The following is a 25,517-nucleotide window of genomic DNA, read 5'->3' as shown; positions in this document are numbered from 1 at the left end:
ATAAATGAAGGTGGAGGGTTTATATGGTGGATCGTGGAGGTTGTTGATGCAAATGCTTACAGTACAAACTGCATAGAGGTACATTGTGGTATCATCAGCACAGGTGGTGAAGATTCATGTCGCTAAACCAGCCATGAATAAACGAATGATCTTTTAATCTATAGATATATCTGTAGATTATTAAAGAATAGGAAATAGGAGTATAGGATTCATAGTCCTGTCAAAGTAGTTGTTGGACAAGGGTACTTGAAATGACATCTGTCATTGGCACATTATCAATGATTCTGAGAAACGAACATTAGTGAAAATTATAGACCAGCTATTTTGTGGGCATTATAGGCAAAAATATATAGTTCTTTTTGCAAATTACCTTTGTGAATAAATCGGTAGCTATTACTATGTTCAGGCACCTGTTTTTCCTCCCTACAAATTTATGAACAATTTTAGGCCCAAAAAAAAGACAAAACGCACATGCGCCTGGGCCGAACCTTGCTTCTTGCAAAATCAGACGAACAAAAAAGAAGAGAAGACTTCCTGAGAGGACTTCAAATGTTTCAGATTTTTTTATTTCTTTGAATACAAAAGGTATTTCACCTAAAAAAAGGTCTTGCAACATTTGCTATATATATATATATATATATATATATATATATATATATATATATATATATATATATATATATATATATATATATATATATATATATATATATATATATTAGAGCAGTTTTGTATGCTTTTCCTCTGTCATAGTTAAATCAAACCCCCAATTTGGTATAACGACAAGCGTTACAGGGTTTTCCAACTACCGTGTGAACCATCTGCTTTGAATATGTGATCTTCGGTGTCTACGCACTCAGTCTATACGCATGCTCAGTACAACCTTCCAGCGCAGCTGCCTGCGGTTTGCGACGGCTGAGAGACAGCCGAGCCGACAGCTGCGACACTTACAGACACGGGTTTAAAAGTATAAACTCCACCTAAATGGGTTTATCATCGAACCAGTCGTTAGTGTTGTCGTTCATGTTTGCCTCGACCGGTTGTTGATGATGGGCTATATCATTCACGAGTCACGGAGAAGCCTTACTACGCCCAGTCAGCAGCCATAGCTCGGTCATTGACGCTGGAGGTTAGTGGGCTCGCCATTTCACTTGCTAGCTTTAGCCAATAGCAAGCTAGCTGCCGGTTAGCAGCTAGGTAGCGTTAGGTTATAATGTAGTAGTTACATCATTAATACTATGTTAATGTTACATTTACCTGTTAGAGCATGTGTGTTTCGTGCCTTCAGCAGTATTGTGAACCTTTTGGTCTTGCTTTCATGATATGTCAGATTTTAGCTTTTAGCGTCAAAGTTAACGTGAGTGGAAAATAACCAAAACATTGCGGATGTCGCGATGAGTTCAGTATTTGTATTGAAACAGTGGTGTCACGCCTATTTATCATTCACGGTCGTAGCTAAACGTTAAGCGATATGTTTTGAGTCGTAGTTAAATTGAATTATAATATTCATGTTCTTATTGTTGGAACTGATGCATTTACAGTGTCAATCAGACGAATCAGCCTCGGTGTTATAATCAATTGGATGGGTCTAAAATGTTAATTTGTGATTATTTGTTATCACGTTTTATTCTAGCTCGCTGCCCAGCGTGATCATGCTAGCGTCATATTATGTAATACAGTGTAGGCTAACATAAATGCTATAAGGCTAAAAACGTGCATGGCAGGAGAATGAGCATGCGGAACAACATGTCTTTTTTTATTGTTGTGCTTTTTAGAACTTCATTTTGGCCTAAACTCTGGAAATTGTATCCTAATATGTGTGTGATCCCAAGTATGTTTTTACTTTTCTGCCTTTTTGATGTTTCGTAGTCAATGTTTAAATTGGCTGCACCAGGCGAACGCAATGTAATCTGACACCTGTGTGCTCTCTGTCTGTCTCCCTGTGTGCTCTCAATAGAAAACTGTAATCTACCCCTGCAATGGCAGTCTTTAGTCACCAGGTGCTCCTTGCAGTCACTAGAACACGGTAAGAACCTCTTAAAGTGACGCTTATTAGGTGCAAGTTATGATAGGAAGTTAAACTCTTCTCCCACTGCATCCGTTTTAATTTAGTTTATGGTCAAAGTAGTCAAAAAGTTGGGAGGCCTGAGTTGAGAAATAAATGATAAAACATATTCTTTAACTTGTCATTGAAGAAACATAACAAACCTTAAAATGAACTACAAATACATGTGATGTCGTGGTCGGTAAAGTTGGTCTGCATGAGTGAAACGTGCAGTGTGAGTGGCAAGCAAACCTAATAATAATGTGCTGAGATCAGAGATCAGAGCCCCCCCAGGATCAAAGGCACAGAGTGTTTGTGACATCACACCATCCATGGGCATGTCAATTTTTTAAAACTTTGAATAAACCTGCCTGGTATCAGCCGGATGCTCTGTCTGCTCTCCAGTAGCGAACAGCATAAATTTCTCCCTGTGATGTCATCAGGGGCCTTGTACAACACCCATTCATCAGAACTTGCACCAAATTAAACAATGCATCCCTTGTGCGTAGATTTTTGACCTTAATCTCAGCATTTGGACTGTGATGGAAGAATGAAAGACTGAAGGAATGTGATTTTGACCTGACAACGCTCAGCTTGATTGTAACAGATATTTCAACTTTACACATTATCACACAGACACAAGTGAAGACAACCTTGAGCTTGAAGACATCAACATGCTTGTGAATAAAATTTGGGTGCCATGGACTTCAACAGGTTTTTTTTTTTTGGGGGGGTATATTATCATTTTTATGTAAACTCACCTCAAAACACAAACTTTTTTTTTTTTTAATATGTGGGTTTTTTTGTTTTATTTTTTATTTTTTGGAACCATGTTCACTCTTCGTGAATAACCACATACAAAGCGAAGAACTCTCAGTAAAATATAGCAGTCGCATATTTTGGTACTTTCGTGCAGCGCTGTTAATGATTCCCTACCTGAGTGAAACAGACATCCTGGTATCAAACATGAGTTAACATGAGTTAGACACATTAAGCACACAAAACGAAAAAAACCAACAACTCCAGTGAAACCAGGCGACAGAATGCCGGTGTGGCAGCTCTCTGCTGGAGACACACTGACACGTTGACATGTTGTCAGTTTGCTTGAAACTGGTAACGTGCGTCTGCTGCTGACACAAACACGACAGGTTGACCTCCCATTCTACTGATGTTTCACTTTCTCCTGATGTTGCGAGATGGAACTGGGCGATTGAGGTCGAAAACATTATCCGCCTCGTTCACATGACTTCACTATCAGGTCTACAAGTTCTCGTGACCCCACTAAAAGAAAAAAAAAAAGAAAAGAAAAGGATAGATATTGTTTCTCTCTATCAGTCTCATCTGAACTGCTGCTGCAGGCATTTTACATCACGTTTAAGGAGTCCCTTTTACATTTCTGTGAATAAATACTTAGCAAAGTGAGAGACCTCTGACAGTGTTTGAGGGGGTTGCTACAGGTTGTTATAACTCAAGCGTGTTTCCTCATTATCTTATTATACCACACAACCATTTTCCAAACATGGCACATGTGTGTTTGCACTTGATCAAAGATGACCTCGGGACACGCGTTTTTGTTTTGAAATTGTTGGAGCATTCTATTTATTAATTCAAGTGATGAAGGCAAGAAAATGGAAGAGTATAATTAACGCATTTCTTAAAAAAACAGACGACATCTGACAATTGTTTTCTCAAAATCAGATAATTGTATCTGTTTTGTTCAGATTGATTCCTGTCGTGCTAACCGTTACACTGAAGTAACATATTTAAGTACGAGAATAAACTCAGTACATTTAGCAACAACATCGCTTGCAAAGTATTATGTAATCATAACCAGATTTTCTTCTTGCTGTCGACAGGGGATCGTATTTGCTATCCAAGAGGCACAGCTGCTCCTCTCTGTCTTCTCGAGCCTATCTCCACATAGACCCTCCCCATCATGTCTTGTCATCATACCCACTCAGGCACTCCCGTCACGGTTACCCCTACAGAAGTAATGCCCTGGGCCGCGGCCATAGTTCCGCCCTCCTTGCCCGTTCCCTACACAGCTCAGGTGTTTGGCTCCAAGACATAAAGCAAGAGGACCCTACTAAGACCTCTGCACCCCTGACCGAGGATGCTTCACCAGCAGCTAAAAAGGACTCTGTGGCTGCTGCCCAAACCAACCCTCCGTCAGTTCCAACTCCGTCGACCACCGCTGCCTCAGCTGCTACCGTCCCTCCAGCGCAGGAGAGGGCTGTGGTGAAAAAGGCTCTGCATGTGAGGATTGTGGATGAACTGAAGCACTATTATAACGGCTTCAGGTTGCTTGGCATCGACATCAACATCGCTGGCAGGATGGTGTGGAGGCTGCTCCATGGACAACTCCTCACACGCAGGGAGAGGAGAAGGGTAAGAGTGCACTGACTGTCATCCGCAGGAGAGGAATTCTGCTTATCCCCTGAAATAGGCCAGGATTCAGGTTCAACTGAGTTAAGTCTAAAAAATAACAATTTTAAGTCAAAAACATACACAAATAAACACAGAATTTCCCTTTTGAAGATCAGAAGAAAGAAAAAAATCCACCAATAAAAGATTGTCATCCCTAAAACACAAGTCCTCATGTTGAGTCACTCTAAACGAAACCTGAACACCAGTCTCACCTTAATTACAGAAGGCGGCAGCTCAATAAGGCTCCCCTGTCTTGATGCCCTTGGGTCACAACACCGTGTCTGTCTGGTTATTAGTCTGCTGTCTTTCATTCTCTCAACAAAGACTCTAGAATTCCCTGCTGTTTTGTTCCAGTTTGTTCTTGGTCATTAGCAGTTACACGTCTTAACTCAAAGGCACCTGTTGAATCTCTTTCCCCTTTAGTAGTTTAATAAGGAATGTGCGCTGCGTGTTTCCCAGGCCGTCACAAATGTGAGTCAGGTTTACATTTGTGTAATTCAGAGGTCAGATTGTGGAAGATTGTTCCCGTTTCTAAGTTAAGCAACTTCCAGTGTCCAGCAGCAGCAGAAACCTCATTTCCTTTGAGAAAAAGAGAAAAATCTGAAGCTGTGAGCCTCAAAGCTCCTCTCATACCTGCGGGGCATTAAAGGCTGAAACCTGTCCTTGTGTAGTGTAACTTTTTTCTAGAATTGTGATTGTGATTTCTTGTCTTACAAAGCTGCACCATTCAGAAGAACTGTAAAATTAAGAACCTCTTGGTTTTGGACTCTTTGATGGACAAAAGCAAATTTGCCTTAAACTAATTCTTTCCTGGCTTTTCACGTTACAAAAATATCAAGTTATGCAATGCAACGACATTAGTAGGGTTGCAATACAATGACATTTTCTCTGTATGATTGTCAAAAAATATTGTAGTGTCACAGTCGCATCACCGTATTACACCATTATTACTAATGTCAAGTACAGTGACTCTTCAAGTAAGGAAGACAGAACAGTGTCTGGGCTTGAAACAATATTTTTCAATGTGTTAAACGCTTCCCTTTTGGAAATTAGTGTTGACGAGGCAGGACAAACAAACTCACGTGGTATAATAACAGTCAATGTTCATAGCACCCTGTGCTCTGAAACCTATGGGCCCTCGTGTACATTCATACTGGTGGCTTATATCAGCTGATAAAACCCAGTTGAAACTGCTGGCTGCTCACTTTTGCTTTTATTGTGTTCACTCTTGTTCAGAGCTTTGTGCCGTTTGAGTGTCAATATTTGTCAGATGTGGATAATATCACCGTGTCTGGAGCGCGCAGTTAGCTACAGGTGTTCATGTGAACAGTGAAAAAGTGATATATAATAGTCTATACACTGGAGAAGTTCTCCCTGTTCTAACTGCGAACTTTTCTCTAAATTTCCCCAAGAAAATGTCACTCCTGTTGCTTCATTGACAGTTGACCAATATAACACCAATGGTCCTGAATGTAACTAAGAACATCGTGTTACACTGGCGCCCTGGCGCTGACTGTTTGGTGTACACACTGAGCCAGAAACGTGCGTGTGTTGTTGGCTCAGAACTCAAGATGTGCACCCGCCCTGCTCAAACTATATTTGGTTTATCACATGTAACAGATCTCTTGGGCTGATGCACCTGAAGATCACATATGCTATGGGAACAGAACCAGTAATGGATACGGACCCATGCTGTCAGCTGCACTTTGTGACGTGTTAGCTTTGTTTTGGTTTGTGTTTACAGCTGATGAGGACCTGTGCTGACCTCTTCCGTCTGGTACCCTTCATGGTGTTTATCATCGTTCCTTTCATGGAGTTCCTCCTCCCTGTCTTCCTCAAGCTTTTTCCGGAGATGTTGCCCTCCACCTTTGAGACGGAGTCCAAAAAGGTATGTGGACATATAAACTCAGATACACAGACTGCTACATACACACATTGTGCAGACAGAGTGTCCTTGTGTCAGGGTTCATTCTGATTATGTAATTTCAGTTATGGCTGCTGCACCTCTGGCCCTTTTTAAGCTGCTGATATATCTTATCAAGGCATTTTTCTTTGGCAGCCGTAACACCATGTGCACATGCTGTCAGAACTACCAAATTACTCCTAAACATTTTCTAGAGGTTGGACCTGATCTGTTTCTGTAATCCTAACCTTCCTCTTATTAATTTTTGAGTGTCCTGCAAATGAAAATCAGCAGGTTTCTGTTTTTGGTCCGGTGAACTTGTCAACTCTGATGTTCCCTGGTTGTTCTGGAGCATGGTTGAGTTATTTGCAGAAATGCTGCTATGCTCCCGGACGGCACAGAGGTGTCCGGCCTCTGAAAACAAGACAGATCATAAGAAAGAGACGAGACGCTAGCAAAGTGTCAAAAATGACATCAATTGTGTACAATAGCCGTGACTCCAGAATATGTCAGAACATTCAAGTAAAGATTTAGTGATGATGACGCATGATTTGATTTTATGTTTAGAATTACAGGAAACTAGTATTAGAATCTAAAACAGACAAATGTATTTGGACTTGTTATATTAAAGCACCCCTGTCTCTCCTGATGTTTGGTTCTGAGCTTGAAAATACAATAATTAACTACTTAATTATACTTACGATACGGTTCTGAAGTGGAAATGCCAGTTATTGACACTCAGTTAAATCACACGTTTGCTGTGTTTGGGTACTACTACTTTTTTTTTTAAAAAGAGCATCTCCTCCTTCTCCTCGGTGCAGGAGGAGAAGCAGAAGAAGGGTCTTGCTGCCAAGCTGGAACTTGCCAAGTTTCTCCAAGAGACGATTGCTGAGATGGCTCGCAGGAATAAGGCTAAAGCTCAGACAGAGGATGAGACGCAACGCTTCTCCACATATGTTCAGAAGGTCAGTAATATCAAGTTTGATACATCTGCCTCTCTCGGCTAAGATTGGAAGCCTGTAGTGCAGCTGTGGAGTTTACTTGTTGGACATTCTGTTTCCATGGAGTGCTCATGAATGAATGTTTGTGTGTCTGTATCAGGTGCGGGGTACAGGGGAGCAGCCCACCACCAAGGATATCGTGCGGTTCTCCAAGCTTTTTGAGGACGAGCTTACGCTTGAGCACCTAGAGCGCCCCCAGCTGGTGGCGCTGTGTAAACTGTTGGAGCTGCAGCCCATCGGCACCAACAACTTGTTGCGTTTTCAGCTGATGATGCAACTCAGGACCATCAAGTCAGACGACGAGGTGAGACAGAGGACAGGAAGTGAACTGAACATGGCACTTGAAATCATTGTGACGTTTCAGCAGTTCCTGCGGGTCAAGAGGGTCGGTGTGGCAGTTGAAAATATCTCTTTTTAATCATGTTTATGCCTGTTGACAAATGACTCGCCGAGCCTTTTATTGCTCTCATGTTTAGGAGCATTGCTGTTATCGACTCGAGTTAAACTCTCTTTCACTTTACTTGACTGATTTACTGCTATTTCCGCTACTGTCCGTCATCTGCCCCTCCCTCTGTGTGTGTGTGTGTGTGTGTGTGTGTGTGTGTGTGTGTGTGTGTGTGTGTGTGTGTGTGTGTGTGTGTGTGCGTGGCCTGCCCTGCCCTCAGTGAAAGTCAGATTAAAGATAATCGTCAACTGTCTCAAGCACACCACTTTTTTGATTGATGTTCTATGTTCCAGGCAGACTCACTGTATTCGTCCTTTATGGCGTTCAGTTGGAATTCTAACTTGTAGGTACTTGAAACATGCTGGGGTGAGGTAATCGCTCACATCAAACCTTAATAGGTTATCCTTTTTCTTTACTGCTTTGTAGCAGAAAGACACAGTCTGTACAGGCTGTACTGTGAGCTGCAGCCCCCACCCCCACACACATGCACATACACAAACTTAAGGTTTTTTTTGAATAACATTAACTTGTGTATTTCTATAAAATACAAATTGTATCAAAATTACTTATTGTTACTGTACAGATGATTGCAGCCGAGGGCGTGGCAGCTATGAGCGTGTCGGAGCTGCAGGCAGCGTGCCGCAGTCGAGGGATGAGGTCTCTGGGTCTCACCACGGATCAGCTACGTATGCAAATGCAGCAGGTGAGCGACATAATTTTAATTGTTAATTTTTGGTTGTTTAGTAGAAACCACAGCTGCTTGATTCTGGTAAAAAGGTCATGACTATTGGAGTCATGACTATTGGAGTCATGACTATTGGAGTCATGACTCCAATAGTCATGACTGCGATCACACAAGCGCTAACATTCATGTTTGCGACTTATTTCCATTAACAAACTTTCTCTTCCACCTAGTGGCTGGACCTGCACCTGAAGGAGAACGTTCCCCCATCGCTGCTGCTGCTCTCCAGAGCCATGTACTTGACCGACCTTAAACCAAAACCCCCCGTCATCCCGCCTGTACCCAAACTTGAGGTTCGACCTTAACAATCGACTTAAAATCTTACCGATCACACAACTGCATATTTACTTGAACGTACAGATTAGAGAACATGGTACCAAGCTCAACATTGCCCCTGTTCCTGTACATACTTGGTATGCAGGTCACTGCTGCTTATACGTTCATTTGCTCACTTCTTAAGCAAGTACAGCAAATGTTCTGCCTTCAATATCTTTTCCCTCAGAAAAATATTCAGTTAACTAGCGTGAATATTGCATATGAAAATGCAAATGTTTTCAAAAAGTGTTGCAGCCATGTTTCCATGTCAAACTTGATAGTCGAATACTTGACCCTGCTACCAGAGGAGGTGTGATGTCACAGGATCAATGTTTGTACACAGATGTGATAAATTCAGGTTGAAGGTCTGCACAGAGGAACATCACTTAACTTGGATGAATGATAATCAGCCCTCTAGTGTCCGAATCTGCATCTGTATGACCCGCTGCAGCGAACTAGACTAGTGAGTATTTCATGGAATGTGATGTCTTAATTGATGTTTTTTTTTTTTTTTCACCCAGAAATCGACTCCTCCTCCAGCAGAGAATCCAGCAGCGAATCCGACCTCAGTCGTTACTGACACGCTGGTGGACCCTGCCCCCATCATGAAAGACAGACCGGTCCGTTTACTCCCTAAAATACAGCCACAAACCACAGCGCAGCAGAGATAAGACGGACTGTATTGATGACAGGCAGGGAGTTAAGAATAGACCACTGCCAAAACAATGCATGTGCTTATCATACGGGGGGGGGGGGGGGGGGCTGCTGTTTGGTGAATCATTGAGCTGTACAAGTGCTGACATTCACGAAGGTTAAATTAATATAGTCACCAAATATTAGGACCGCTGGCATCTTCATTAGCTCTATCAATCGTAGTCTGACCTCAGTTCTGTTTTTATTTCTTGCGTCTCAGGTGGAGGAGATGAGAACCAAGCCTCCTGTGGTGCCCGACAAACCTCTGACCGCTGCTGAAGTCCTTCAGGTGAGCAGAAAGCAGTTAAACATTTGGTTGTGTTGCCTTTCTGCTTGTTGATTAAAGAAATGAACAATGAGGTGATTTTTGAAAAAGCTAACGTTGCTAAAGTGCTTCACTCGTTGAACTAGCGGTGAAGTCACAAATACAGCAAATTCTCTGTAGCCTCGTCACTTTGAGTGACACCTCCCGTTGTCATTTGATGCGTCGTTCTAAGACTATTGATGAGAGCTGCTTTAAATTTCTTCGACTCCTGTCGTGAAAGTGCGTCCGAGATCCACAGAAACCAGTAAGGGACTTGGTGCCAGACCCTGCTTAGTAATCCAGTTAGTTCTTCCTGGCTTTGATCTTTCTCACATGACAAGCTAATCTCCTACAGTAGGACGACGCTGTGCTAAGCAGCTATTCTGCCTGACAAAAACACTTCAGAGAAATGCAGAATTTTAAAACGAGTTGGAACCTGACCAGTTGGCCAGATTAATTCATGAGGTCTCAAAATAGTTGATGAATCAATACAGTCCTATCTGCCTGTCTCCTAAGGTCCATTTTTAACCATGAACTCATTCAATGTCACACTTAGTGACGGTAAAAACACATTGTACTGCCACATTTTAGAGTGTAGGAATGTGACATCAGCTGTTTAAGCTAAATTTGCTTTTATTTCTCTTGCTGGTTCGCTGTGCCACTTTGATATCTTGTATCTGTCAGAAAACCCGTCATTGAAATAAGTCACTTTTTGAAAGCCCCGATTTACTTAAGCTTTACTTGCCAAGCACATGTGCTGAAGGCACTCTCAGTGTATGCAGTCTTGATATTTGGGCTGTACTGAGCTTGATGGACGAGCGAAGGACGTGAAATACATGTCGCTGTTTTTTTTCTCTCTCCGCAGGCCAAAGTGGCCACCGAGGTGTCCCAGAAGACCAAGATAAGTGCCAACGGCGTGTAGAGCCTCTGGACTCGAGGAGTGATGATTAACACAGCACTGGTGTTCACTGATGGGAGAGGGATGACAGGGATGTAGTGGTCTGATGATGGGCCATTGATGGTCCACAGTTCTGTAGCCCCCCCCCCCCCCCCCCGCCATGTCTTGAACAACAGACTCACACACAAGTCCTAATGAGGTTTGTTGCCATTTCTTCGTTCCTTTGACCCTCGGCTTTGTTTGTGCACTCCGTACTCAGTAACTCTGGTAGCGCTGGACTATTGGGCTTGAAATTGTTGTGGACCAGCGGGCCACTGATGGTGCAGTGATCATATGTCCTAGAAGCAACATCTGGACCTCCTCTGGTCACTGGCGTCGCGGTGTGTCCCTGCGGTCCGGACCGTCTCCTCCTGTAAATTTGTAAATATTCTGTACATTGTTGTTTCTGTCTTACTTCATTGCTGCAGGAGCTCTGTACAGTTTGCTATGCAAAAGCCGAACGTCTCTTGAAATTGTTGAAGCTTCCCCTCTGTTAGCCTTTATCTTGCTGAACTTTTAGCCACCGTTCAGGATGAGACAGATAAGAGACGTCATCTGTAACTGTTCCATCCTCATCCCGCGTGAGGCGCTGCAACCAACACCCGCAGCACCACATGGGAACCTTTCACAGGTTCAGGCAAATGTCATCATGTTAGGGTGTCATCTGGAATTGGGTGACACGGCGTAGGCCCTTGCTGCTGTAATTGGCAAATGAAGACTTGAGTGTTACTAAAAGAGAGGTGACTCCAAACTCCTAGATCAGACTGTGTAAGTGCAGTCTTCCTTCACTGGTTAAGCCACTGAATGGACAATCTGTAAATATTGGCAGATTTTATTTGAATATACAGTGTATGCATTGTGTTTTAACACTGTGATTTCATGAAAGATAAAATACTTGACGCGAGCAGTAAGGAAATACTGTAAGTATGAGAAGCAACATGAAAGCCACAAATAAGATGTTATTTTTCTTTTGAAAGTGGCTCTAAAAGAGATAAATGTATAGCATTATGACTGATTCACTTCATTAAACTCTCAAATATATAATCCTTAAAGCTATTGGGAAGTTTACCAGGTGAATCTGAACTCTATATAAATAGTTTTGTGTCTTTGACAGTGACAACCCAAGCCCACTCATCAAATTAACAGTAACAGCGGGAGGAATTTTTCTCGTCATTACGGGATGAAAACGTTCGCCTCCACTCTTTGATCACTATTTATCCGTAAGTAGACGACATTCGGGAAAAGATATTTTTAAGCAAAGTGACTGCTGATGAAGATTCATTCTTGGTTTTACACACGTGCCTCAGTTTAAAGGGCGACTGGTGTTTGCGTTGTTCATTAGATTTTGTACAATGTAACATGTCAGTCTGTATTTTTGATTTGATCATTCGCCTCAGCGTTTAAAAGCGCCCAGTTGAACCCGTTCTCTTTTGTGGAATGTCTCCTCTTCTCTCCCTTGACCCAAATGAAACCGAATCACTATTCTCGAAAAGCTTCCACCGTTTCAGTCAGGCTTGTACGAAGGATGAGAAGAAAAAATATGTTAAAGAATAATTGCTTTATTGACTGTTTTGTGCTGTGATTCCATATTTAAGGGAATCGCATATTTCCCCCGAGTTGACGTGGCCTGAGTATTACAACATTTACGGCATTTTTCTCCTGAAGCAGAAGCTTGAAGTCATTGAGTTGCAAGTTTTGAAACACTCACCTGTTGAGATGTTGAAGTTATCTGTTCAAAGGTTTTCTGACTTGATACATTGGCAGGTACTGTGTACTACATTATTAATATGCAGCAGTTACATGATAGAAATGGGCGCTTTCATATCTCTGATGTGCCACTGAGACTTTTGAGTTCTTGGACAGATTTTACTACGATTCATTTTCGTCCTAGATAACCTTTCTCATGTCACAGCATTCATTAGCGATTCATTTTCCAAATATTTGGTGTGTGATAGCAACTCTGGGTTTGGCTGGAAACTTTGGAAGCGCAACAGGTGGTTTGAGGCCTCAGAGCCACCGAGGTGTCTCCCCAGGCAGCATCCTTGCTTTTCCTCCAGTTCAGAATGCCATCCCGTTACCTTGTACCATGCATTAACTGCAGACATCTCATGGCCATGGCAAATGGATGATAAAACACCAGAATTACCGCAATTAAAACCATGAAACCCCTTAAAGTTGTGTCCGGTCTCTCTTTGTTAAAACTGTTGTGATATGGTGAAGTCTGGAACGTCACGAGTGTCTTTCTTCGCTTTGCTGGACGCGTGACTTCTCAGAAGCCCTCCAACACAATGACACCTTACAGGTCATGCTGAGGTTGAACTACAAATCTTAACCGTGTCTGGTAAAGTTGCCAGAAACACGGGGCAAAACGTGTATCCAGTTTCTCCTTTCTGTGTTTTTTTTGCAAGTGTGAAATGACACGATGATTGTCGTTTCTTGCATGGCCACTAGAGGTCGCGCTAACTCCAAACATGAGTAGGAGTTGCAAAAGCTGATTGGACTTTACAGGGGGAGGACAGGCTTGTGACATCTGTGTCACATGACAGGAAACACCGCACCGTACATAGATAGCACCTTTAGATGGGCGCTTTAAAACAGTTTCTCATGTTTGTGGACCAGAAAGATGATAACTCACACAAGCTTTATTTTGAGGCTGGATATTGACACGACTGACGAAAGTAAATCTCAGATCTGATCATTTATTCAGTAACTGGCCACTAATTGTGATGAAATCATTGACCATTATTTTAAGAAAAAAGTTCCAAGATGATTGGTACCATTAAATCATTAAAATGAAAAGTGTGAATATCATTCAATTTAACTTTCATTTATAAGACAGCAAGGCCGATACTACTTGTATAAATTATTGCTTTGGTCAAAGTTGTAAAGTTGGATCTACTTATATAGGTACAAAAACCTGAATGTATATACGGAGCCAAATATTAAATCTGAATATTTCACACCTCTTCTTTCATGTCAGAACCTTTCAGAGATCTGTAAACCAGCATTTTCAAACCCCAAGACTTTCCAAGGTTTTTCATGATCCCGTACTATGCGGTTATGATGCGTTTTATTTTATCTTATCTTTTAACTTAGTCACCCATTTGAGATGTGAATTAAAATCAACATAAACACAAAAACCATCATGATGACAATATCCTTAAGATTTATAGAGGAAGGAACAAATCGTGTGATTTGGTTGAGAGAGAAACTGAGGAGGCGCCACCCGTATGAGCGCAGAACTGCGACTAGATGGGATGCGCACTGTTGCACTATGAGATAAATTTAGTCAACGTAATTTTCAGGGGTTTTGCATGAGCACAACCAGCTTCATCATTTACACCATCTTCACGGAAGGAATCCTTGCTCCTTTGTAAAAATATCAGATTCAGAAAGTGACTGGCAAAGACGCCCGCAGGCCACTGGGGAAACGCGTGAGTGAACGCCTCACCCACCCGCGGGTGTTGAGCCCAGACCACCTCAGGATGAGGAGAGGAACGTGCAGCAGAACAAAGCTGAGATTGCTGCTCCTCCAGAGAAAAAGGCTTCAACCTGTGGCACCACAGAGGAGGGTGAAAAGGCCCAGACTCCAACCTCCAGGAACGACTCCAACAGACGGAGCTGCCAGCAAACAGAGGAGAGGCTGAACGGGGCAACTGACCTGATCTTAAAGAAGGCCGCCTCAGAGCCCAGGCTCCCTCTGAGTCATGTTGCCATGTCTCAGCACCTGAAGGGGGTAAGTCATTTGATTGTGTCTTCATATTTCAGTCTTGATAGAATTTGATTACCAATTGTTCATAGACAGACGCTCAGGTTGTGTCAGGGGTCACTGACCCCAATGAGAAGCAGAGGAACCTCCAGTCCAGACTTCCCCACAGTCCTGCAGGAGTCCAAGGCCGAGAGGGATGAGGATGTGCAGCTGAACGACAATCCAAAGGCCTGGAAGCCATCCAGCAAACTGGTTCATGGCTGCTCTCCTGACCAGGCCAAGACTGAGGAATTGTTGGGTCTGAAGAAGGAAGTAAAACCACAAACAGGCTGATTCCTCAACAGCAACTGTTACGCTGAGTAATTCGTGCCAATCTGTCTTCCTCTGGTGGGAGCGCATGCAGCTGCTCCCAAAACTGACAGATGTCCAACACTTGGCAACCTTTGAGAACCCTCCCGTTGTTGAGATGTGTTGTTTAGCATATGCTGAGTATTGCATCCCCTACTATTTTAGACCAAACAAAGCATGAAACATTATAAATTATCACATAGAAACTGCTTGTACTTTTAAGCATATTTAATTGTAATCACGCAGACTACAGCCTGGTCTCGGGTTGCAAAAACTTCCATGTCCTGAGACTTGGGGACTCCAAATCAGTACCGGATGTTAGCGCTATAGGGGAAACAAACGAATTTAGCATTGGATTTCCTCTAACATTTAATATTTTGATGCACGGCACAAGCGGTTAAACACAAATCTCAACTCCTGAATCATAATCATTGTCTATTTAGAATCTTCTGATCCTGCTAGTCCATCCATCCATTTTCTACCATCCATCCTGTTAAGGGTCGCGCGGGGGGGCTGAAGCCTAGCACAGGAACAACATGCAGGCTCCACACAGAAAGACCGCGTGCTGGAGCCGGGGCTTGAACCCGGAACCTGTGAGGTGACAGTGCTAACCGCTGCGCCACCGTGTCAGATCCTGTTTGACTTCCTGTTCAAATGTCAAGTTGATTGTTGTGCCTAATTTTGGCCAGCAGGTGGCAGCAATAGCACCCTACTCTTTGGCAGTCCATCAGCTCCTGGTTGATAGTTCCGCATGTTTACCGTTTACTTCCAAAAAGAGGAGGTTTCCCGTTTTGCAAGAATTGCGTGTGATAATTGAAGTACCGGCTTGTTTGAATTTGATTTGAATGACTGAATGCGCAGGGTTACACTTGTTTTCAGGAATATATACAATTTCAAACCTGTCAACAGAGAGAAAAAATTAAGCTGGCAAAGAAAATTGACTGTTTATAATACTCATAAATATCCATTCTTCTCCGATAACGATTACATGAATGATGAAGTCAAAAGTTCGTGTTCCCTACTCGCGATAGACGTTATCGATGTGTATTTGTGTTTGTAGTGGCTGGGTACTTTACATGCGATGATATCAAATCTATTTTTGTAAATTTGTGTCTACAAAGTACTTCTACTACCAAATAGGTGCAGCCCAGTATGGATGTAGCTCTCCTGGATATGGATCTGAGGAGGCGCCAAGACTGTGTGGAACGACGGATGACGCATAATACCAAGCCCGCCAGTGAGGTGGAACTCTTTGTCCCCTCCAGTGGGCGCGGTCGCCTGCCTCATCCAAGACTATGAGAACTATTTAGTACATTAAAATGATGAGAGGAGTCCGATTTGACGTTTTTAATTCCCGACTTCGCATCCAATGACCGGTTTCGTTTAGAATAAGACACCAGACTGATCGTCCGGTGATGCGTTAAGCAGCTGTCGAGCTGTTTGTGGTGTTATTTGCGGGGGTGACGCGGTGATATGCGTCACCTAGATGCGTGAACATCCCGGATCAACGCCAGCATGTGTCATTCATTGAAAAGTATTGTTGTTGTTGTTGTTTTTGTTAAGTGAAATCATTTCAATTTGTATTTCAGCTCTGGTGCCAATGGGCTTGTGGTAGTTTGGACACATCCTGCGGATCGATGGAGGAAGGCTATGAGCCCCCCCACCACATGTGCGTTTATGTGATGTGCGTATTGGGCTCGTGCAACACTACTTCATGTCACGTGGATGGACAGTTTCTACATCAGCAACCTCGCCTCTCCCGCAGTTTATACGATTGAGAAGCTGAATAAAACCTCTCACGGTAAGGATTGACGTTTATGTTGTATTACACTATTATCGGAAAACCAAAGGAATATTGAATCGTTTGCCCCTTCCGGTGCCATCTTTGAGTGAATGAAGCGCGGCTGCAGCGGTCACTGTCACTACGTGGTCAGTTTATCAACTATGGGAGGTTTACGAATACTTTAGTGAGGAAGTACTGCTTTGATTGAAGCAGTTTCATCGTAATACACCACGTAATTGATAGTTTAATTATGTATATTATTTCGGGGCAGCATCGCTCAGAGGTAGAGTCCAGCAGTAGTCGCTGGTTCATCCTCACCTCCCCCGGTGACCATGTCGAAGTTCCCTTGAGCAAGATACTGAACCCCTAATTGCTCCTGATGGCTCTGTGATGGACTTGCGACCCGTCCAGGGTGAACTGGATGTCGGCTGGGAGAAGCTCCAGCCCCCTGCGACCTTCAACAAATAAGCGGCATAGAAAATTGATGAATGGACGTTAATGCCACGCCCCTTTTCCAGAGGTTTAAAAAAAAAATCCTCCCTTTCACCATCCAAACCCATTGTAACCATTTCAGAATCCTGTCTGAAGAGTTGTCACATAACGTATTACAGTGGGATTGCAACAACTCAGGCTAATTGACATTTCGATCCTGTGAGCTGTACCAGCGGTAGCCTGCAGTGAGAAGGAATCATACATGATTAAAAAAACAAAACACATTAAGAGAAACTAGGAACAGCAGGGTCCCTGCCTCATGTGTACTTTCATTCACATGTGGTTCTCACGTGATCTTTGTTCCTGGTCGTCTGTGCCCGACTCCTGTAACGCTGATGTCATGTATAACTGGAATGATTCAGCAAACAGTTGATTCAGTTTTTCCTCTAAATATTATGGAGGTATTGCTTAATAACTCTAATAATTAGCCAGATTTAGTCGATCATATATTAAACTTATAGGTGATATAAGTAAAAGTTTAACCGGATTTCCTGAATGGATGTGAATCAAAGCACTAACAGAGCCAGAACCTAAATGAACAGCAGCTCTTCTGAGTGGAGCATCGGACCTCCGGCTGGTCATCAATAAGAACACAACAGTTGTCTCCCCCCCCCCCCCCCCCCCCCCATTTATTCGGTGAAGGAGGAAGTGACCCGAGCTGAGTTAAGTCTGGAAAAGGCTTTGGATAAAACTTCAAGTGAAAGATCAGTTTTTTTCAAGACTGATCCTTAGAAGAACAAAAGCTAAGTGTAACGCTTTGCATGAGCAACATTTCAACACCACCACGACTAGCTTTGCATTTCTCGGGGCCGTGATGTTTGTAGTGTTGTTTAAGTGCTTGTTTGCATTGATTTGAAAAGATAAAATGCACTTACAACATTACCCAGAGCCATTAAATCCATGTATGTCTATGTCTGATGCACAATTTTACTAAAGCAGTCTGTCAATGACACTCTTGAGGTCTTCCATGTGGCTTCTGCAGACGTATTTTAGTGGAACAAGGAGCAATACCTGGAACATTTCACTCGGTGGTTTCATTCAACTCAAATATTTGACTGTATTTTTTTTTCCAGAACGACCATCATTTCCCGTGACATAAGACAAGCCGTCTCCCATTTCCCCACCTCTCTCTGTCTCTACAGGGTAAAGATGAAGCTGAGTTCATTAGCCCTGCTCTGTCTGCTGCTGCTGCTTTTCTTCCATACGCATTTCTCATCAGCTAAGAGAGGTGGAGGTGGCTTTGGGAAGGGCTTCAGCTTCAAGAAGCCCATCTTGTCATCCAAACGAGGCAGCGCTAGCAGCAAGACAGGTAACAAAAAGAGTCAGGGCACCGGCTCTGATAGCGGACACCCGAAACAACCAAGCAACCCTCAGCAACCTGGCTCACCGTATGCAGGAGGTTATGGTGGCTATGGTGCGGGAGGTTATGGTGGTTATAGCAGTCAAGGCAGTTATGCTGGCTACCCAGGAGGATTCATCAACCAAAACCCAAAGAACAAAGTGCTGAGCCCTCACTATCGTGGCAGCTTTGGGCGTGGGGGCTTCAGGCCTCGGGGAGGTTCACCATTTTCCCGCACGGTTCAGGATATGAATGTGATGCCAGATGAGAGATCCAAAAAGCATGGGCGCAAGGCATTAATGGCAGCAGCTGGAGGGGCTATGATAGGGGCAGCTGTTGGCTACGGGCTTGGAAGGTTCCCACGTCCTCCCTTCCAGTTCCACAGCTCCCGTGAGGAGTACTACTACAATCACTACATGCACAGGACTTACGGTGCCAAGTCCACTGACGCCAATGACTACAGCAGGGACTACTGGTACAGCAGACCCCCTTTTGTCTATGATCATTTTATGAAATCCTGCATGAGGAATCCAGATACTTTTTCTGTACCTAATTCAAAACTAACCGTCCAACCAGCTTCCGCTGTCGTAACCTCAGCTCCAGACACTGGTGTGGGCCGCAAAGCAACAGGGACAGACACAGCTGTGTCAAGAAACTCCTCAACCGCTGCTACATCAGCTCCCCATTCTCAGAATCAGCCTAAAGCCAACCCAGTGCCTCCTAGTGGTGAAAACAATGACGACACCGTCAGTATCGAGGAGATTGGCTACCCGGCGCTGGTTGAGCAGGTTAAGGTCAGGAAATGCTTGGAGAAGTACATGGTTTACGCCGATCAGTACCTGAAGAGAGCTGCAGGGGGGGCGCAGGGACTTGGGATGGGCATGCAAGGGTTTTTCACTGTTATCGCGAGTGCTTTAGTGATGCTGGTGGTTCCAACATACTAATACTGCTTCATCAATATTGGAGTCCACTTTAATGTGAGGAAGTAGCATATTTCTCCTGGGTGTGCTGAGACTCGTCTGGCTCTACAGCAACATACAACCGCAAGGAGCCGCATAACTGGTACTGCTGCTAGTTTGTGTGTTTTTTTCCAAAAACGTATTTTAACTGTGTATTTATACAAAGAAATTTGTTCAGGGGATTTTTTTTTATTGTTTTTAAGAGGATTAGCTCACACCAGTTGGGCTGTCGAGGTGATGGTCTGTGAAAAATAGCTTTGCAACTGCTGCTGTAAGTGTGATACCATTATAATATTTCAGGAGTTCGGAGGTTTCAGGCGAAGGAGAACAGTGTCTTGAAATTACTCTCAAAATGTTACTTAAAGTACTGTCTGTAGTTTTCATCAAAATTAAAATATCCAAAACACATTTTAAATGATACATATCAAGGAATATTTCCCACCCCAAAGAATATCTGACACGTAGATTGTTTGTGATGAAGCGATTCAAGTACTCGCAAATCAGCGTCTTGAACACAAACTTTCGAGTGTATCATACCAATAAACTTAAACTCTTCTGGTACAGTTCAGAGAGTTAGTTCCGCTAAATGCGCTAGCTGGTTGTGCCTGTGCTACTGTGAATGAACGCTGAAGCAGAGAGGTTGCTGTTTGTTTTTAGCTCCAATCAAAGTCCATCTGGAGTACCAAGCACACAGCTGGATACAGATGTGGATTATACTGAGTAATGAGTGGCACTTTTGCTTTTCTAAGAACTTGCTCTAGATGGTTGCTGTTAGCTTCAGGCTAAATATACGTGGCTGGCTCTTTCTGCATTGTGGAGACACAAAGAAGGGATGCATCGAGAAAAAAAAGTCTTCTAGAGCTCAAGATTTGTTCTTGAAAGCCAAAATATACATTTTGGGTTAAAGGTGCAATGGAAAATATTAATACCAGCAGATGCGACATTAACTTTTTTGCTGCACTAATCTACTCCACTGGTTGCCAGGTTAACACAACTAACAGCATAAGACAGCATCTAAAGCATGGAATCTTTCATGATGCTGTCACACTCTTAACAGTGACGACATGAACCTGTCAGAGGTTAACGTTGCTAACGTGTGCACTTGTAGTTAGTTAACAAACGTGGGCTTTGCAAAAAAGTCTCCTCCTCAGCATGGACTTTCACTTCTTGTTGGTCGTTCAGCGTAGACCACCGTAGAAATGCTGGACCAATACTTAACCTTGTTCTTGCTCCTTTCATGTCCAACAGTATTTGATACTTCACTTATGTTATTTCGGGGCGGCGGGGCTCGGAGGCAGAGTGGCCGTCACCGAAGGGTCACTGGTTTGATCCTGACCATGTCTTAGTATCCTTGAGCAAGATACTGAACCCCTAATTGCTCCTGATGGCCCTGCGACGGACTGGCGACCCGTCCAGGGTGAACCCCGGCTCTCGCTCAAAGTCAGCTGGGATAGACCCTAAAGTCCCCCCCCCCCCCTTAACGGAGAAGCAGTATAGAAAATGGATGAATGAATATTAAAGTACTGCTCTAGTCTCGTACAAACACTGCCATCTCAATGCTGGTTCCCTACTACACTGAAGTTTTAGGGAAACTGAACTCTTCAGGATATAAAACCAGGTAATTCAAAGCTCACTTGTCTGTTATTACTGACTACAATCAAAACAGACACTTTTGTATCGCTTGTGTTTCACATCATCAAAATGCCTTAGTGTAACTTTCATGTGTGAAGTATGTATCCTATGTAATCCGTTATATTTGAATGTAGTCATGTAATGCATGTGTCACCCATGAGACCAGAATGGCTTTTATTTTTGCCAGTGAGGGATCATATTGATTGTGCTGTCTAAGGTTTGCAATGGCAAATAAACGCATCAGTTAGTATCAATTAGTGTTTTGAATTGGACTGAATGGGATATTAAGTGTGTGGAGGCTGTGGTTGGGACGAGTTTTACATCAGAACCTCAAAGAGGTCTTTTAAATGGAAGTTCTACTAAAAAAAAAACATTCTTCAAATCAAACATATTTTCACCAAAATGTATCATTCCGTCCCGCTGAGGGTGACGAAGGCGATTCAGTTGATCTGTTCCCTCAAATATCGAGTATCTAGAGACAGTGGATGGTTCTCCAACTCAGAGTAAATTCAACACCACACGTACGTTCTATTTTCATTTATTCATGTGACAACATGAAACAAGGAAGCACAGTTTCCATTTTCAGTCTAAAAAAAAAAAAAGCTTCAAATTATGTTTACAGACAGACAAGCATACGTTGATCACAACAGGTTACATTGCAATGAAATCTACTGAGAAATGGCGTTAGCATGTACTTTTTAGCTGCTCTTACACTGTGGTCTCTTGAGGTAGACTGAATAGACTCCTAGCTTCTTTCTAGTCTGTACATTGACAGCTGCTTATGCAGATTCATCACTATCATTTATGCAAAACCAACAGCAAAGATTAAATTGGCTGTCACCATAAATATATTTTCAGCATGCAATTACAGCCGAAATAAGTAAAAACAACGCCGACGGCAAAATATCTATTTGGGGAGCGTGATTCTTAAAATCTCACGATTCTATTTGGTTGACAAATGATCCTTGATTCAATTCAATGTTTCCAGTTACTTCTCCCATTTGACTGCAACAGAAATTTGAATGGTTCTGTCAAAGGGAAAGCAAAAGTCACACTGGAATGGTCAAACGCATTCATCGAGCTTGAGTGTTAAATTCATAAGATATGGCGTCATCAGTAGGATTATATTACGAAAAAAAAGCAAAAATATACCCGTAGAAGACTGAAAAATATAAATCAGGGAAGGACAATCATGGATATCTGATGTACTCTGACTGATTTGGCCGATAACTCATATTTAACAATGAACATACTGAAAAACACAAGTAAATGTGGTGAATTTGAAAAAACAACAACAACAAAAAACTGTTTTTTTCTCATTGATCATCAGCAGAGAAAAGACTTGAGCAAAACTGGCTGATATGAATAAAAATATTTCTTAAAAGCAGATTTTTTTTGACACTCCTGTTATCTATTAATAAAATCTTTAAATTTTGAAACCATTTTTTTCCCCTCTTTTTGGCAAATAAATTATGCTCACAATGTGTGTAAAGTGAGATGGAGAGACTGCGACAAGCATTAGGGAGCAAAACCACCATCCATTATGTTGGAATCTGAGCCGGTGCTGGATTATATTCAGGATTACTGTGTGTGGTATTCACACAATGTCAATAATTAGCAATTAATATGTCACCACTCCTGAAAGTATAAAGACTGGCCACGACCTCAGGGGGGAGAGGGATTGACTGCAGACAGTTGTTTGGTGTTTTCATCTCTGGACAGATGCATGATGTCATTCTGACATATCAAGGAGTTGGGATGGGTCCAAGTCTTTTTTCTGTCCTTGTGAAAGCTCATTGATGAACCAAATCGGTCAAAGCTTTTCATCTCTCAGGGATCACGTTTAAGGTCTTTAAACCAAAGATAGTGGTGTCTGTGTTGAGCTGGTGGGTTATTCTTAGTCAGGGTTCAGGTCCGTCTCCAGAGCTACATGACTGCCATCCAGTGGCCCATCAGCAGGGAGATCAGGGAGCCGATAACAACGATGATGCTGTTGTAGATGGGCCCGCTGGACGCTCCAGTGTAGAACTCCATATCCCCAGAGCCCTCCTGCTCATAGGCAGGCCTGGAGCCATAGCCCCCTCCATATCGTGGGTAGCCGAACCCCCCTCCGTATCCCCCATACCCCCCGTATCCCCCATATCCATATCCTCCGTATCCACCATACCCAGGGCGGCTGAGGGCAGACCCCAGCATGGCTCCTCCTATGGCGCCTGCTGCTGCTGCTCCAGCTACTTTCCCTGCACTGGATCCACCACTCTGGACGGGGGCCGGTCTGTAGGCCTGGCCGCCACCACCACCCCAGCCCCGGCTGTATCCACCTCCACCTCTGCCAAAGCCCCCACCTCCACGTCCCCGCCGGGCCTCTGAGCCAGGCAGCAACGTGGCCAGGAGCAGCAGAGAGAGGAGCACTGACAGGGGCAGCTTCTGCAGTCGGGACATGGTTTATATCCTGTGACAACAAAATGAAGACACGTCATGATGAGATGAAAGACACGTCATGATGAGATGAAAGACACGTCATGATGAGATGAAAGACACGTCATGATGAGATGAAAGACAGTTTAACTCCGTAGAATAAAACTGAAATTATCATCTCTATGCTGATACTGGTGTGCAAAATTAATTTCAATAAATTAGAACGAAAGCATCATCGTAACTGTTGCTCATCTTGATTTCTGAAGTTACGTAACACAAAAGACAAAGCTGAGGAGATGACCTCATCGCAGCTTCACTTCTGCTACGTGGTATTTTTACGTGGCCGATAAACTAAGAGTAGTAACAGATCACAGCTCTTAATCCAGTTTAGAGGGTCACATTTTACACAAGTGACCCCATTTGAACTGCTGCTTACATGGGATCAGATAACGCTCATAATCTCTAAGACCATTAGTAGAGATACAGTCTGGCTCTGGATCTGTGGAGAAGACATTTTATGAATGAACGAACCAGGGAGATACTGGATCACTCATGATCATTTACTGGCAAATCTGACTGATAAAAAGAACAAATGATGGTATAATGCGAAGGAATAATATTTGTACCAAGAGTTAAATTGCTGGATTAAGTTGCACTTTTACAAAAACAATTAAAAAAAAAAAACTGCTTGAGAACTACCACTATGAGAATTTTTTAATAGATATTTTCCTTCGCATTTCTGTTTTATCGCTCATTGTAAAGTGATAAAACAAAAAGGACAGACGAACGCGCCCATTGATTTGTGACGTCATCTGCTCTGCAGTCAACAACCTGTTCACACACTAATCTGTCCGCCAAGAAGAGCTGTAATTACCGTGCGTCATTCAGGCGGAAAAATAATCCGGTGTCACACAGGTACAGCAGCACAAATTACCAAAGAAGACGAGGCTTTTCAGATATAGTTTGGATCACTTTGTTCTAAGAATTCATTCTGTTTTTCAACCTCTAATTAGGGGACATAATAAGTAATCTACTGAATGTGTTTCGCGTGTCGTATTCAAAATAAATGACCTAAGAGTTAGATCAATTACAGAATAATCCATTGATCATTTCTGACTATTTGTTGGAAAAAAAAAGCATCGGAAAGTATATCAGTTGGTCTTAAAATCAACAGAAAAACAGAGTCCAAGATGATATCTTCTTTGGTTCAACCATTTAAATACATTATTTTACATGTATGTGTATTACATCAAGAATAATTAAAAAAAAAGAAGAAGCAGTGACTCTAAACTCATATATGTTCTTCAACCACTTATCCTGTTTCAGGGTTGCAGCTCTCCCCGCACCTCCAGGTGTGAGGCGGGGTAAACCCTGGACAGGTTGCCGGTCCATCACAGGGCCACATAGAGACAAACAATCACGGACGATTTAGAGTCCCAATTTAATGGAACAAGTGTGTTTTTAGTGTGTGGGACGAAGAACCCAGAGGGAAACCACAAACTCCACACAGAAAGAACCAGAGTTCGAACCAAAAACCTTGCAACTGCGAGGCCACTGCGCTGCACCGTCCTGCCGCGCCTCGTTCTTATCTATGTCAGGAAAAAAGCAGCAAATCCTCTCTTTAAAAGAGGCGGAATCACTCAACTGTTATTTTGCTATATAGCGATTCTGTAAAACCATTCCTCGTGTGGATGGGCTCACCTGTTCCGGAAGGAAGTAAATCAGCGGAGCGGGTCAGACGATGTTCCTCAACGCCACTTTGGAGACCAGCGAGCGTGTGTGAGCAGCTCTGACACCTGTCTGTCTGTGAGGAAGTGTGTTTCAGGGGCAGCAGCCTGTTATCCTCCAGACAACCTCAGTTATGGATCACCGTCTTTAACCCGCTCAGTGGCTGAGTGTTCGGTAAGCTGCTGCTCCACCATCAGTTATAAATACCTGTGTGTGTTTCTAAATTGGTCTCCTTTATCTGACTGTCCAAAGACAAGAGTAGAACAATTAAGGACTTTCCTGAGGCTTCCACAGCTCG

General features: G+C 43.0%; 3 protein-coding genes across 3 annotated transcripts; 2 read left to right on the top strand and 1 right to left on the bottom strand.

The window, feature by feature from the left end:
• The first annotated feature begins 900 nt into the window (after window positions 1–900).
• letm2 (leucine zipper-EF-hand containing transmembrane protein 2) lies at window positions 901–12,975 on the top strand. The gene is made up of 11 exons (XM_086206565.1): window positions 901–1,129; window positions 1,958–2,026; window positions 3,901–4,432; window positions 6,216–6,359; window positions 7,196–7,339; window positions 7,476–7,679; window positions 8,404–8,523; window positions 8,736–8,855; window positions 9,399–9,497; window positions 9,791–9,859; window positions 10,740–12,975. Exons 2-11 carry the CDS (start codon window positions 1,980–1,982, stop codon window positions 10,794–10,796), a joined length of 1,536 nt encoding a protein of 511 aa, XP_086062691.1. The 5' UTR covers window positions 901–1,129; window positions 1,958–1,979; the 3' UTR covers window positions 10,797–12,975.
• A 3,118-nt stretch (window positions 12,976–16,093) lies between these two features.
• LOC147260125 (uncharacterized) lies at window positions 16,094–23,643 on the top strand. Its single transcript, XM_086206561.1, has 2 exons — window positions 16,094–16,669; window positions 18,286–23,643. Exon 2 carries the CDS (start codon window positions 18,293–18,295, stop codon window positions 19,424–19,426), a length of 1,134 nt encoding a protein of 377 aa, XP_086062687.1. The 5' UTR covers window positions 16,094–16,669; window positions 18,286–18,292; the 3' UTR covers window positions 19,427–23,643.
• On the bottom strand, window positions 21,596–25,389 carry LOC147260124 (uncharacterized). Its single transcript, XM_086206564.1, has 2 exons — window positions 25,193–25,389; window positions 21,596–23,525 (listed from the first exon to the last, which is right to left on the bottom strand). The coding sequence occupies exon 2, from the start codon at window positions 23,513–23,515 to the stop codon at window positions 23,000–23,002; it is 516 nt and encodes a 171-aa protein (XP_086062690.1). The 5' UTR covers window positions 23,516–23,525; window positions 25,193–25,389; the 3' UTR covers window positions 21,596–22,999.
• Window positions 25,390–25,517: the final 128 nt, after the last annotated feature.

Source organism: Aulostomus chinensis, chromosome 6, assembly GCF_037954235.1.
Source record: "Aulostomus chinensis isolate RoL2024-O1b breed Wild chromosome 6, RoL_Achi_v1.0, whole genome shotgun sequence".
Classification (NCBI taxonomy): domain Eukaryota; kingdom Metazoa; phylum Chordata; class Actinopteri; order Syngnathiformes; family Aulostomidae; genus Aulostomus; species Aulostomus chinensis.
The sequence above is the reverse complement of the archived record's forward strand: the minus strand, read 5'-3'. Positions and strand labels throughout refer to the sequence as shown.